The following is a 15051-nucleotide window of genomic DNA, read 5'->3' on the forward strand; positions in this document are numbered from 1 at the left end:
CAGGTCAGTAAGATCAGCTTGGTGGACCTCGCTGGGAGTGAGCGGGCTGACTCCTCAGGGGCCCGGGGCATGCGTCTAAAGGTGAGGGTGCTTTGGAGGGATGGATGGAAGGAAGCCTTGGGGGCTGTGTAGGGAGGGAGGTTGCCGATCATCCCCTAGGAGCCCTTGCTGGCAACGTAGAGGGGTTGTGGGTCTGATTGATCGAGGAAGGTCTCAATTTCACATTCCTCATCCTTTCTCAGGAAGGCGCCAACATCAATAAGTCTCTGACTACTCTAGGGAAGGTGATCTCAGCCCTGGCAGATTTGGTAAGCCCGGGGTCGGGAAGAGAAAAGTCTCAGGGAAAGAAGGCGCAGGGAATGACTCACCCTGATTATCTTCCCCTTGGATCCCTCAGCAATCAAAGAAGCGGAAGTCAGACTTCATCCCTTATAGAGACTCTGTGCTCACCTGGCTGCTCAAGGAGAATTTGGGTGAGGGGTGCCTTCCCCAACTTTGCTAACCTGCCATCATCTGCATCTCACAGACTCTTTGGGCACCCTTAGCATCTCTAATCTACACATCCTTAGCATCTCTAATCTACTCAGTGTTGTCTCACTGTTTCCCCTGACCGAGGGGTCATCCTATAAGGAAGTTTCCTGTGCTGACATCAGGGCTACACCCTGCCAAACCAGGGATCTCACTGACCTGTTTACCCCTGACCCCAAATACTGCTTAGTCCATCTCCCTCCCACAGGCCTGTGACTGCTCACAGGTACCTGATGTCTCCCTGACCTCACCTTTCCCTACATTACTGGACTTCACGATCAGCTCCACAACTCTCAGCTCTGTCCTACCTCAGATACCGGCCTCTCAGACCTTTGTACTGGGGCTCCTTTGATTCATAACCCAGTCTAACTTTACTTGTTATTATTACTTGAATATAGTTAATTAATTGAGACAGGGTCTCCTGTATCCCAGGCTGGCCTTGAACTCTCTCCTTCTGCTTCCTCCTCCCGGGTCCTGGGGTTACAGTCATGCAGTAGCTCACCCAGTCCAATATGACCTCTCTTAGGCTCCAGCTCACCTGTAGTTTTCCCATCCTCTCCATTCCTAGGTGGGAACTCACGCACAGCAATGATTGCAGCCCTGAGTCCCGCTGACATCAATTACGAGGAGACACTCAGCACGCTCAGGTGGGGTCTCAGCTTTGGTAGCATACCAAAAGTGCCGGGAGCTCAGAGGCTGGTTAGTCATAAGGGAGGGAGAGCCTCCAGCCCTGTCACAGTGTCTTGAGACCTGGGAAGGTGAGCAGGGAACGGATAGACAGACAGCAGGAGTCTCCTGGGCCTGCTCTCACCACTCGTATCTTGCCTTGCCCAGGTATGCAGACCGCACCAAGCAGATCCGATGCAACGCTGTCATCAATGAGGACCCCAATGCCCGGCTTATCCGAGAGCTGCAGGAGGAGGTGGCGCGTTTGCGGGAGCTGCTGATGGCTCAGGGACTCTCGGCCTCTGCTCTAGGAGGTAGGGCTACCGGGCAGGGACGGCCCAGGGAGGCTCCTGAGCTCACCCGGTCTCTCCTTTGCCAGTCCTGGGCTGTGGGAAGGTCCATTCACCATTAAACCCTTGGTGTGTTCCATGATGTGGACACACATCTGGAGAAGGCACTTAACATCTTTTGATGTTATGGAGCTGGGACAGACTTTTTCTGGACAGACAGTTTCTCAGGGACGCTCAAGACAGGTTTCTAGAATGAATAAATGGCAGATACAAGGAATGTATAGCAAGTCACGCATTTATGGTCCATATAGGAAATTTAGAAGACACTGTGGGGAATGTGTCTTGGAGAAGTTCTTATAAAATTACAGACTCTTTTTTTTGTTTGTTTGTTTGTTTTGGATTTCACTGTATGTAACCTTGACCTTTCTGTAGTCCAGTGGTTCCCAGCCTTCCTAGTGCTGTGACCCTTTAATATAGTTTCTCATGTTGTGGTGACTCCCAGCCATAAAATTATTTTGTTGCTACTTCATAACTGTAATTTTGCTCCTGTTATGAATCATAATGTAAATATCTGATATGTGACCCCCTTGAGGGTCTCGACCCACAGATTGAGAACCACTGCTGTAGTCCCTCCTATCTCAGGCTGTCAAGTGCTGGGGTTACAGGCATGAGCCACCTTGCCTACCTGTCCTTAAGACCTTGTCTTAAGACAAGGTCTCAATATATAGTCAAGATTACCATGCACTCACTGTCCTCCTGCCTCAGGCTTCCAGTTGTTAGGATTGTAGGCATGTGCCACTGTGCCTGGAAACATCAGGCTTTTAATCAACTATAGCTTAACAGTCAACAACAGGATGGTTTCTAAACGTAGAGCTCAGCTTCGCTGGTAAGAATTAGTGTCCACGTGAGTGTGAAGACCCACAGTCCATGTTAACTGGATCAGGTTCTCACCTGTGTCCAGTCTTAAGGTCCATCTCACTAAGAATAGCGTGCTGAGGGGCGCAGTGGGGAGAACAGGAGTTCTTGGCAAGAGAAGGAGGGTAAGGTAGATGACTTGTCTCGTAGAGGAAAAGTGTATGGCAGAACCAAAAGAGCTAGGCACACGTGATGTGGGGCCTCTTCAGCTCAACACAGCTAAGACCTTTCTGGTGGTAGAAATCATTAACGGTGGAGAGAACGGGCAGCTTCACCTCATGCAAGCGTGAGGCTTTCCATCCCTGGGGTCTCAGCTGCTGTCATTGTCACTTAGGAGGGCCACCTCCCTGGTGGCAAGTGGCCCAGACGTCTCCTGCAGTTCTCTTGTCTCTGATCAGTTCCGTCTTAGCCGCCGCCTCCTCCCTTTCTCCCCTCCAGGTCTGAAGATGGAAGAGAACAGTCCTGGAGGCGCTCTGTCAGCTGCATCATCTCCCCCTGCCCCAGCTTCACCCTCATCTCCTCCTCCACACAATGGGGAGCTGGAGCCCTCCTTCTCCCCCAGTGCTGAGCCCCAGATTGGGCCTGAGGAGGCCATGGAGAGGCTGCAGGTGGGAAGCTCGGCTAACACTGGCGAGGGGTGGTGGTCTGGGTCCCGCTCCAACTTTATCTCTCCAAAACCAAGGCGGAAGTGGAGGAGGGAGTCTCAGGAGTGTGATCACCTCTGTGGTAGGTGTTGGTCCAGGATTGTCCTGAACTTAACTTTCTGTCTGTCCTAATGCCCCCAGGAGACGGAGAAGATTATTGCCGAGCTGAATGAGACTTGGGAGGAGAAGCTTCGTAAGACAGAAGCCCTGAGAATGGAGAGGTATGAGGGGCCAGGGCGGACAGCTGGCACCTTTGCAGGGCAAGGTCACGGGCAGCAACGGTAAGGCTGACGTTTGCCTTTCCCTTACAGAGAAGCGTTGCTGGCTGAGATGGGCGTGGCTGTCCGGGAGGATGGTGGTACTGTGGGTGTCTTCTCTCCAAAAAAGGTGTGTGGAGGATTGGGCAGGGAAGCCCAGAGAGCTCCCTGGAGCCTGAAGAAGAGGGTGGGATGTGGTGTGGCGGAAGGGATGTGGTGTGGCGGAAGCCTTAGCCCTCGTCCTTAGCTCCTGTGCCTCTGCCTAGTCCCTTCATCCTTTTCCCATCCCCACTTTCTTCTGTGTGTGTTATGTGGCCATCTCTGCCTTCCCAAGCCATCAGAGAGTCAGCTAGAGACGTCAGTGCTTAGTAAATGCTTGTGGCCAACACTGAAGGGTCCGTTGAAGATGACGGTCCCTACCCTTGAGGGACGGAAAAGCTTCGTAAAACGCAGCTCTTTACATGCATGTGTATAGGAGTACACGCACAGAATTAGTCTCAGGATTCACTGGGAGAGTGGCTTCTTCGGGAGAGAGGAAGAGGACCTGGGAAGCGCTGATGCTGTGCATGGGCTATCTATCTGAAAAGTTAACTGAGCCGGGCTTGGTGGCACATGGCCTTTAATCACAGTACACAGGAGGCAGAGGCAGGCAGATCTATGTGATTTGGAGGCCAGCCTGGTCTACAGAGCAATTCCAGGACAGCCAGGGCTCTGTTACAACAAGAAACCCTGTCTCGAAAAACAAAAAACAAAAAAAAAATGTTTTTTGTTTGTTTGTTTTCTTGGATATAGGGTTTCTCTATGTAGCCCTGTCTGCCCTGGATCTTGCTCTGTAGACCAGGCTGGCCTCGAACTCTCAGAGATCTGCCTGCCTCTGCCTCCAGAGTGCTGGGATTTAAGAAAAGTACGTTTTAAAAGGCTAACTGGGAAGATGACTGGAAAAGAGAGGAGGAGTAAATGTGACCTTGATTAGAAGTGTTGGAGGGTGGGTCTTCACTGGACGCATCCATGTGGCATGCAGCAGCTCAGGAAGGTACTTTGCAAACTGGAGCTTGAAAAAATGGACAAGACTTGGGTGGAGAGGGCTAGGGACAATGTGAGGCTAAACAGACATAAAGCATGTTAGGCTACATGCGACTTGTTGGTGCCAAACAGGTAATGGTGCATGGTAGAGCTTCGCTGAAGAGAAAGAAGTGAGGCAAGTGTGGTCAGGTCTCGGCCAGACAGTGGAGGCACACACCTTAATCCCAGCACTGGGGAGGCAGAGGCAGAGGCAGGTGGATCTCTGGGTTCGAGGCCGTCCTAGTCTACATAATAAGTTCTAGGACAGCCAGGACTACACAGAGAAACCCTGTCTCAAAAATAAACAAATAAAGAGTGGTCAGGCCCAAGTGGGCACAGAAATACTACTTAAAATACTTCACCAACTGGCACGAGACTGATCTGTTAGAAGAAACACTGGCCATAAAAAGTCAGCACAGCTGCCAGATGTGGTGGCACACGCCTATAATCTCAGGACCCAGGGATTGGGTTGTAGAGGTCGGAGGAGCTCAAGTTCAGGGGCACCCTGGGCTACATAGTGAGTTTAAAGTTAGTATGAGCTTTATAGTGAGATCCTGTCTCAAAAAAATAAAATAAAATAAAATAAAATAAAAGGCTGGCAGGGTGTGGTAGCACATGCCTTTGATCCCAGCACTTTGTGAGTTCAAGGCCAGCCTGAGTGTTTGCCTAGCATACTCAAGGCCCTGGGTTAAATTCTCAGCAGGAAAGAAGCAAGAGGTAGAGATGGGGGGTGGCAGGGGCTTGGTACGTCACGCATACTTGCAACAAAAAACAAGCCAGCATAGCTGACTAGTGTGTGCTGATGGAGGGATGATGTGGAAGCCAGTTTGAGCAGAGCAGGAACTTCCAGTCCCACCAGAAAACCAGCCTGGCCTGTCTGATGCATGGTGCAGAACAGGCCAGGATCAGGCCCTAACTCAGATGTGTTGCTCTGGCTGGTCAGTAGAGGTTCTGCAAAGAGGTGGTAGGCCACTGGAAAGGGTCTGACTGTTCTGTGAGGTCAAGACCAAGACCATCTAGAAAATTCAGCAAGCAGGAATCACTGAGCTTTAATTACATATTTGCCTATACACATAACCTTACTAATTTTTGAGTTTTATTTTTGTTTATTCTATCTATCTATCTATCTATCTATCTATCTATCTATCTATCTATCTATCTATCTATCTATCTATCTATTTTGGCTTTTTGAGACAGGGGTGTCTCTGTGTAGCTTTGGAGCCTGTCCTAGAACTCACTCTGTAGCCGGCTTTACTTTTATTATTATTTTTTATGTGTTATTGGTGTTTTTGCCTGCATGTATATATGTGTACCATGTGTATGCAGTACCTGAAGAGTTCAGAACACGGTGTTGGGTCCCTGTGGGATAGGAGTTATCAACGATTGTGACTAGCCATGTGGGTGCTGGGAATCAAACTCTGAAGAGCAGTCAGTGCTCTTAACAGTTGAACCATCTTGCTGGGCGGCAGTGGTACACGCCTTTAATCTCAGCTTGGGAGGCAGAGCCAGGCGGATCTCTGTGAGTTTGAGGCCAGCCTGGTCTACAGAGTAAGATCCAGGACAGGCTCCAAAGCTACACAGAGAAACCCTGTCTTGAAACAAACAAACAAAACAGTTGAGCCATCTCTCCAGCCTGACCTCATTACCTCATTCCTTTTTATTAGTGTGTGTGTGTGTGTGTGTGTGTGTGTGTAAGCATCTTTACTTGCTGAGCCATCTTGTTGCTCCTGCCCTGCCCCTTACATTTAAACATTTTTATTATTGTGTGTGTGGGCATGCACAAAATGGGTGTGCCCCTGTGCTCCTGTGGGAGATAGTGACCGCTTCAGGAAGTTTGTCCCCTCTTTCCACCTTTACATGGCGTCCTTACCTCATTTCTGTTATTGTAATAAAGCACCCTGACCAAAAGCTGCATCGGCAGGGGCAAGGCTTTCTTCAGCTTTCAGTTCCAAGTTACAGTCCATCGTGGACTTGGCAGGGAAGCCAAGCAGGAACCTCTGCTACTCATATCACACCCACAGAGAGGAGCAGCGGGGCAGTGAATGCGCGCGCGCGCGCACACACACACACACACACACACACACACACACACACACACACACACACACACACACACACACACACCAGCTTGTGATGCTGCTGCTTGCATCCAGCTTCCTCCTGTCTTACAGTTTGGGATCCACTGCCTAGAGAATGGTGCCACCAGGAGCCAGAACGTCCTCCCTCATTAACAGTTGAGATTTTCCCTCACAGATGTGTCTGCAGGAGTCTGAGCCCGATAATGCCTCACTCAGACTCTTCCCAGTTGACTCTAGGTTGTGTCCAGTGGACAGTTAAAACTAACCCCCAGCACACCTGGGTTCGGGGGATGGCACGTAGGTTGCCAGACTTGGGCAGCAAGCAGCTTTACCCGCCCAGCCTCTCACTGGCCCTGGCTTCATTCTTTTAACAATAGCGGTTGTATACCTTTCCACTTTAAAGAGTACTCGATTTTCTTTCCCTTGGAGCCAGACTATTCTGTTGGATGAGGGCGATTTATTTGAGTAAGCTTTCTATTGGTAGGCATTTAGTTTTTCACATTCTCTGGTGCTGTAAATGATGCTACAACGGGTAATCTTATAGATAGGTGTTAAAAGCTGGGCATGGTGGTGCATGCCCATACTCTCAGTACTCAGGAGGCCGAGGCAGAAGAATTGTCAGGAGTTTGAGATCAGCTAGGGCTACATAGACCCTATTCCCTCCCCTGACCCCCAAACAAAAGATTGTTACCTGTAAGAGTAGACTCCTGGAAGTAGATATTTAGAGTAAAATGGTAGTCCTTTTATTTTATTTTATTTTTTAAGGCATGGTTGTTGTTGGTTGTTTTTGCTCTTTTTTGGGGAGTGGTGCCACCCAGCTCACAAATTTATACACAGAGGCTTATTCTTACTTATAAATGCCTGGTCTTAGCTTGGCTTAGTTTTTAGCCAGCTTTTCTTAAGTTTAAATTATCCCAACTACCTTTTGTCTCTGGGCATTTCTCGTTCTAGTCCTAAATACCTTTCTTTATTTCTTACTCTGTGGCTGGCTGTGTAGCTGGGTGGCTGGCCCCTGGAGTCTTCCTCCTTCTCTGGCTCCTAGCTCTCTCTTCTTTCTCCTCCTATTTATTCTCTCTGCCTGCCAGCCCCATCTATCCTCTCTCCTGCCTTGCTATTGGCCGTTCACTTCTGTATTAGACCATCAGGTGTTTTACACAGACACAGTAACACAGCTTCACAGAGTTAAACAAATACAACATCAACAAAAGTATCACACCTTAAAATAATACCCTACTACACATGGTCTCTGTGTCTCCCTGGCTGGCCTGAATCTTAATGGCTTTGGATTCACAGAAATCCACCTGCCTTTGTCTCCTGGGCACTGGGATTAAAAACATGTGCCACGGGCCTGCCTATTTTATTTTTGTTTATTCTTTTTTTTTACAGTGCTGGAGATTGAACCCATGACCTTAATATACCAGTGTGTGTGTGTGTGTGTGTGTGTGTGTGTGTGTGTGTGTGTGTGTGTGTGTACACATGTGTACATGTACATGCATGCACGCAAGTCCCAGGGGTGGAGACCAGACATCTCTGTCTTTCTCAATTGCTTCTCCACCCTTTTTTTTTTTTTTTTTGAGACAGGGCCTCTGGGTAACCGTGGAGCTCACTAATTACTTAGACTGTCTGGGCAAACACCCTGAGGGTCCTCCTGCCTCTACCTCAACAAAGTGCTGGCGTTCCAGGCACATGGTGCTGCCCCTGGTTTTACATGGTTGTTGGAGATCCGGGCTCAGTTCCTCAGGCTTTCAGGGCAGGCAGTTTACTGACCAAGCCATGTCCTTCCCCCCATCGCTTCTAATTTTATTCCCTGTCTCAGAATCGCTAAGCAGTTCAGGCTGGCTTCGTCTTTTTTTAAATTTTTTTTTATTCTTTAGTACCTTTATGTGTTTATTTATATTTATATAAATATCATTAGACATATTTATTTCAGATATTTATTTTAGATATTTTGAGACCAGAGACTCAGTTATGCTATAGCTCAGGCTTGCCTAGAAGTTGCTATGTAGCCCAGGCTGCTTCAAGCCCTGACTTACATTAGTCCTTCCTTGGTCTCCCAAGTTCTGGGATTACAGACATTAGCTACCACACCCAGCTGGGGTTTAAATTTTTCATCTAGAGACTGGCTAGGTGGCTCAGCAGGTAAAGGCACTTGCCACCAAGCCTGAGGATCTGAGCTTGTGACCTACAAAGGAGGAGGAGGAGAGAAGTGACTCCTGAAAGTTGTCCTCTGACCTTCACACGAGCACTGGACTCTGGTGCACCCTCACGTATTTAATTAATAAACACATATAGGTAAAGAAAAAACTTATCTATGTCGCTGAGGTACCCTCTGAAAATTACAGCCAGGCCAGGTTATACTCCCAAGAGTAACCTGTAAGGGGCCCATTTTCCTTCACCACTGTGTCCCCACCCTTTTTCTTCTTGTCGGTTTAAGGTTTTTTGTTTGTTTGTTTTGTTTTGTTTTGTTTTGTTTTAGGTATGTTTCATGTAGCTCAGGCTGGACTTGAACTTGCTATAGCCCAGGTTGATCTTGAACTCACTGTGTAGTTAATGTTGTCTTCAACCCCGATCCTTCAGCTTTCACCTCCCAAGTGTGACAGATACAGCCATGGGCTGCCATTCCCAGCTTCCCTTAGACCTTTCAGTCCCCTCTGTGGATCAGACTTCCTTGGTGTGATGGGTGAACCAGAGTCTTGGGATAGTTTGTACTGTCCTAGGTGGAGAGATGGACATTTCTCAGATGTTTAAAAGACAGGAGAGACTGTCTGTGAGACTTACTGGCAGAACGGGTTTGGTAGGCCTGGCTATAACATAGGGATGGTTAGGTAGAGAGTTGGGTAAAGCTGTAGTTTGTCTTGGACAAAGAGTGTTAGAGAAAGCCTCCTCCTGCTAGGACCCCTGTTACCAAGCCCCAGGACTTCCTCAATCAGTGATTTGCAAATCGGAGTTTCCTTCTCAAGGGCTCTTGTCTGGTGGGGGTGGGGGTGGGTGGGCAGGACCCCCCTCCCCTCAGCTGGCACTGGTTGGCTCCTTGCTTATCTGCTTGATATCCTAGGCTTCTAGATAAGGTTTCATTTGAACAAAGAGTTCCTGGGCTGAGCAGAAATTGAAAAGCACTGCCCCAAATCATGTTCCCTCTCTCTAGGGATAGATCACTTTCTGCTTCCAGGGCCCATCAGTGTCGGCCAGTCCCAGGACAGTGTAGGAAGGAGACAGGAGTGTCCCCTGAGGCAGTTTTGGCACCAGCAGCTGTGAGGCGACAGGGAGAAGCGGGCAGGTATTCTGGACGCAGTCCTGGGCTCACACTGCAGGGTGGATCCCAGAGAGCCTGGGGCCTCTGCGCCTAGCTGTCCGCCCTCTGCCCTGTGCTTTTTGGCCTCTGTGCTTCTGCCTGGCTGTTCCCATCTGGAACCTCTCTGCCTCCTGCATGTCAGCGCCTTCCTTGTTCCCCGAGACCCACCCCAAGCTGCCTTTCCCACCAAGTTCTCCAGAGCCGCCGCCCGGCCAGGCGCTCCCCTGCTACCGTTTGGTTCTCTTTGCATACGAGTTGCTGCAGAACTGTGCAGGGGTCGGCTCCCTGGGAACAAGTGAGTGAGCAAATACCCAGGCAAGGGTGTGGGAAAGTCAACAGTTTCTGTGAGACACTCACCCCCGCTCCTTTTTTTAAAACATAGGACCTCACTATGTAGCTTTAGATGGCCTGGAACTCACTCTATAGACCAGGCTGGCCTCCAGCTCAGAGATCGAGATCCACTTGCCTCTTCCTCCTGAGTGCTGGGATGAAAGGCATGCCCGTGCCCAGGTCATTTTTCCCTTTTGTAATGAGTGGTATTTCCACACCAAGTCTTGCCTCCCCAAGTTGGCTCTGATTTCCTGACAGGACAGCCAACCATGACTGTATCTGACTCATCCCTGTCCCACCCAGAACCTCCCTGAGGTGAGTGAGAAAGCTTGTAGAGTGGCTTCCTTGGCTGGAGGGCTTAGGGAAGCTTCATGGAAGTGGCATTTGAGACAGACCCAGGAGGACATGCAGTCAGTGATTTGGGGAGGTAGGAGTGGGGGCGGAGATGGTCAATGGGCTGAGCTGGGGAGTAGGGCCATGGCAGGGCTCGCAGCTTCCTCCGCAGTCGGGGGTGCAGAAGGCCTGTTTGTGGGGTGTTTAGCAGTGCACTGGGCAGGAGCACAGAGTTGGGGAAAGACCCTCAGAAGGGGCTTGGACGTGTGGGATGGGACTCTGATATGGAGGAGGCCCAGGGAAGCCAAAATGTCAAACGGAGCTCAGGTCAGATGGGAATGTCAGCTGAGAGGTCTCTGGGACGACAGTGACATGGGCCATCCAGTAGTGTGGCTAGAAGGCTGGCAAACCCTGGAGTCCTGCAGGTCTGAAGAGGGGTGGTGGGGCGGGGGAGGGGCGCGGCCATAGGGAAGGGTCTCTTATGGAGTGGCAGCGTGTGCCGGGGGAGAGTGTGGAGGGAGCAGGTTGGGTGTGCTACCCAGAGGTGCACACTTGGGAGGGCAGGGGTGATGTAAGAAAGACAAATGATAAGGTGCGGTGGAGGCAGGGAGTGGGTTCTGTTTCCAGCACAAAGCAGCTTGGTGGTCAGCCAGGTGTTTAGAGTAGATTTTTTTTTTTTTTTTTGGTTTTTCGAGACAGGGTTTCTCGGTGTAGCTTTGCACGTTTTCCTGGAACTCACTTGGTAGCCCAGGCTGGCCTCGAACTCACAGAGATCCACCTGCCTCTGCCTCCCGAGTGCTGGGATTAAAGGCGTGTGCCGACACCGCCTGCTTAGAGTAGGTTTTATACCGAGATAGCCGGAAGCCGAGAAACTGCTGGATGCTCTTGGTGTGGGAGGCTGTGGGCAGGGACAGTTGTAGGAGCAAGTGGTCCTGGCCTTAGGTGAGCAGGCTCAAGAAAGCGAAGTGGCCAGGGTAGGGGGAGAGTCTGCTGCAAAAAACACATTTTCTCGTTTTGTTTGTTTGTTTATAGACAGGGCCATGCTGTGTACCCCAGCCTGTCCTGGAACTTGTAACGCTCTTGCCTCTGCCAACTGAGTGCTGGAATTATAGGTATACATATCATGCTTGACTCTTTTTTTGTGCGGGGGAGGGTTTGAGACAAGGTTTCTCCATGTAGCCCTGGCTGTCCTAGAACTCGCTCTGTTGTAGTCCAGGCTGGCCTCGAACTCAGAGATTCTCGCCTGCCTCTGCCTCCAGAGTGCTGGGATTAAAGGCTGCGCCACCACCGCCTGGCCCGTGCTCAACTCTTGTTTGATTTTGAAATGGAAAGTGACACTTGGTTTTTAAATTATTGAAAGTAGTCCGTGTTCATGGAAATTCAAGGTGTAATGGAAGGTGGGGTACACCAGTCCCTGACCTGCCCCTTCTCTTACTCTCTGGGGGTCGTAAGGTAGACTTTGTGGAAGAAGTGATGGGACTGGGGGACAGAGGGGAAATGGTGGTGCGGGAGGAATCCAAGGCGTCTAGTCAGGGAGTCTGGAGCTGAGGCGCCTACAAAGAGGCAGGCTTCAAGGGGGGTTGCTGACTGGAGGCTGGGGTGGGTGGCGAGCATGGCTTTCCCAGCCTGGTCGTGAGGAGAAGATGCTTGTGTGAGAGCTGGGTACCAGAGATGCTCCTCAGGGCAGGATGGAGGGTGGGGACACACACGGACACGGACACGGACACACACACGGACACGGACACACACACACGGACACGGACACGGACACACACACGGACACGGACACACACACACACACACACACACACGGACACGGACACACCCACACACAGACACACCCACACACAGACACACACACGGACACACACATGGATGCACACACGGACACACACACGGACACACCCATACACGGACACACACACGCACACACACACACACACACATGGACACGGACACACACACACACACACACACACACACACACACCACACCCGTGAGAGCAGCATGAGCAGTGGGCAGGACCAAAACCAGAGAGCTGTCCGCCCCTACCCCCATGCTCCCTTCTCCTCTGTGGCCACTCTTGCTGGTTATTAGGAGCCTTTGGCCCTGACCACCTCTCCCTCTTTACCCACAGACTCCCCACCTGGTAAATCTGAATGAGGACCCCTTGATGTCCGAGTGTCTTCTCTACCACATCAAAGATGGCGTCACCAGGTAAATACACTCAGCGGTCTTCAGGGTGGCCTCCCCTTTCAGGGTGTGACTGCGGAAGGACTGACAGGTTGATCATCGTGGTTCTCTTTTTCTGGTGGCCATTGGGGATACTCCAGATCTGTGGATGGCTCCCTCCCTGGTCGCTTTCTTCTCTTTCCAAAGATCTTATTTTTATCTATGCGTATGTGACTGTGTCAATGAATGCCACATGTGTGCAGGTGTGCCCACAGAGGCCGAAAGAGGACGTTGGCTCCTCTGGAGCTGGAGTTAGGGGTGGTTGTGAGCTGCCTGGCATGGGCTACGGGGAACCAGACTCAGGTCCTCTGGAAGAGCAGTGAATGCTCTTTCTTAACCACTGAGCCATCTCTCCACTCCCACCCCCCCTTTCTGAGACAGGATCTTGCTTTGTGGCCCAGGCTAACCTCAGATTCAAAATCCCCCTGTCTGAGCCTCCCAGATACTGAGATCATGGGTGTGCACGCCCAACTCCTTTCCCATCTTGACAAACTGTTGAGGCCCCCTGATCAGCAACCAGTCTTCAATTGGGTGAAAGGCTGGTGCGTCTGGGCGCCGTGGTGGGCATGGGTCCTGGGTGAAGAGTGCTTACCGGGGCAGAACTCTTGGGAAGCAGACTGGTGCTTCCTTAGCCCTATCACCGTTCCTTGGCAGTCCTCGCTGAGACCCTGGGGGAAGGGAAAAGGAAACCTTGCCTGACCCCACGCTGTTGAGGCCTGTGCCTACTTTGTAGGCTCTGGGGTTGAGCCAGGTGGTGTGAAGAAGCTGCTGATAACCAAACCCCAGGGCTCAAAGCCTCCTCTAGTGATAGGTGCAATGATGCCCACCCACAGCAGGCTGGCATTTCCCCTTTGCTGCAGAATGTGCAGATGTAGAACATGGTCTTAAGGATCAGGGATGCCTGGGCTCACATCCCAGCTTCCCTGTTGCTTAGCTGCACGATCTTGGCAAGTTCCTCTCCCTGAACCCCAGCTTCCTTGTCTGTGAAGTGAGGAACGGCACTGGACTCACTGATTTGCATGAGCTGGTGGTACTCGGGAGGCACTCGGCGAATACTGAACATGCTTGGAAAATGTTGGCCCTTGCTCCCCCAGGGTTGGCCAGGTAGATGTGGACATCAAGTTGACTGGACAGTTCATCCGGGAGCAACACTGTCTCTTCCGAAGCATCCCCCAGCCTGACGGAGAAGGTAATGGCTGGGAGATGAGTGGAGTGGTTAAGATTGGGGGTGGGGGTGGGCGGGGTAGGGGGCGCAGTCTTGTGTTCCACACACAGAGTCCTGAGCCATACAGAGGAGGGGTGCGTCCTCTCCCTCCGGAGCTTATGGGTGAGCAGTGTGCGGGTGCAGGGCTGGCTCTGTGCTTGTCTGGGGAGCAGCTGGAGTCCTGAGACACAAGCCGCACATGGCTGTACACTGGGGAGGGAGTGGGGTAATGAGGAAGTAGACATATTGCCTTCCTTGATAATTTCCCCCCCTCCGAGAGCACTGTGGTTCTTGTGTTGGAAACCTCTGTCTGTGTCGATGGGAAATCTGAATTTGTCTCTGTGGGAGATGAGTTGGTGCAGCTGTGTTGACAAAGGTTTCTGAGCACTAAGAGACCCAGGTGTCTCTGTGGTTCCAAAGCTTTTGGGAACTTTAGCCCTTAATATAATTGGAAAGCCTTTAAGAATCCCAGGCTCTAGTTAGGCATGATCTCACATGCCTTTAACCCCAGCATTCGGGGAAGCAGAGGCAGGAGAATCTCTGTGAGTTCGAGGCCAGCCACATCTGCATAGTAAGTTCCAGGACAGTCAGGGCTACAAAGAGAGGCTCTGTCTAAAAAAAAAAAAAAAGCCAACCAAACAAAAAAAGAACCCCGGTTCTGAGGGGGAAGCTTGTTTGGCATAGCGACAGGACATTGTACACTTTAGAGTGGTTTATGCTGTTGGGGATTGAACCCGGGGCGCCAGCCATATGCCCTCTGGACAAGCAGTGCAACCCTGAGCCCTGCGCACGACCAAGGAGTCCTTAACTCCAGTGCATTACTTAGGGTTCCCTCTCTGTAGGCCAGACTGACCTCAAACTCTTAATTCTGTTCCCTCAGCCTCCCAAAGACTGGGATTACAGGCTCCATACCTGGCTTTCAGCACTTTTTATGTGTAAGTGGTGTGTGTGTGTGTGTGTGTGTGTGTGTGTGTGTGTGTGTGTGTGTGTGTGTGTATGCATATGTGTGTGTGGTGTGTTCATATTGAGGCCAGAGATTGACCTCAGTTGTCCTCCATAATCATTTTCCCACCTTCTGTATCAGCTCGCCGATACAGACCGGGTGGCCACTGGGCCCCAAAGAGCCACCTTCTGCGCTTCCCCCAGCCCTCTGGTTACCTCACCACAGCTCTTACATAGACACTGGGGATGCAGAACTCAGGTCCACACGCTTGTGCCGG

At 50.9% G+C, this 15051-nt stretch overlaps 1 protein-coding gene across 1 annotated transcript in view; it reads left to right on the top strand.

Moving 5' to 3' along the window:
* The window catches only part of Kif1c (kinesin family member 1C), a 29712-nt gene that overhangs the window by 5214 nt on the left and 9447 nt on the right, over nucleotides 1-15051 (top strand). The window contains exons 9-18 of the mRNA XM_006994109.4: nucleotides 4-81; nucleotides 243-308; nucleotides 398-473; nucleotides 1097-1175; nucleotides 1363-1508; nucleotides 2838-3007; nucleotides 3185-3264; nucleotides 3355-3430; nucleotides 12533-12612; nucleotides 13722-13816. Coding sequence (XP_006994171.1) covers nucleotides 4-81; nucleotides 243-308; nucleotides 398-473; nucleotides 1097-1175; nucleotides 1363-1508; nucleotides 2838-3007; nucleotides 3185-3264; nucleotides 3355-3430; nucleotides 12533-12612; nucleotides 13722-13816 — 946 coding nt within the window. The remainder of the gene's footprint in view (nucleotides 1-3; nucleotides 82-242; nucleotides 309-397; nucleotides 474-1096; nucleotides 1176-1362; nucleotides 1509-2837; nucleotides 3008-3184; nucleotides 3265-3354; nucleotides 3431-12532; nucleotides 12613-13721; nucleotides 13817-15051) is intronic.

This window comes from Peromyscus maniculatus, chromosome 8 (assembly GCF_049852395.1).
Source record: "Peromyscus maniculatus bairdii isolate BWxNUB_F1_BW_parent chromosome 8, HU_Pman_BW_mat_3.1, whole genome shotgun sequence".
Taxonomy (NCBI): Eukaryota; Metazoa; Chordata; class Mammalia; order Rodentia; family Cricetidae; genus Peromyscus; species Peromyscus maniculatus.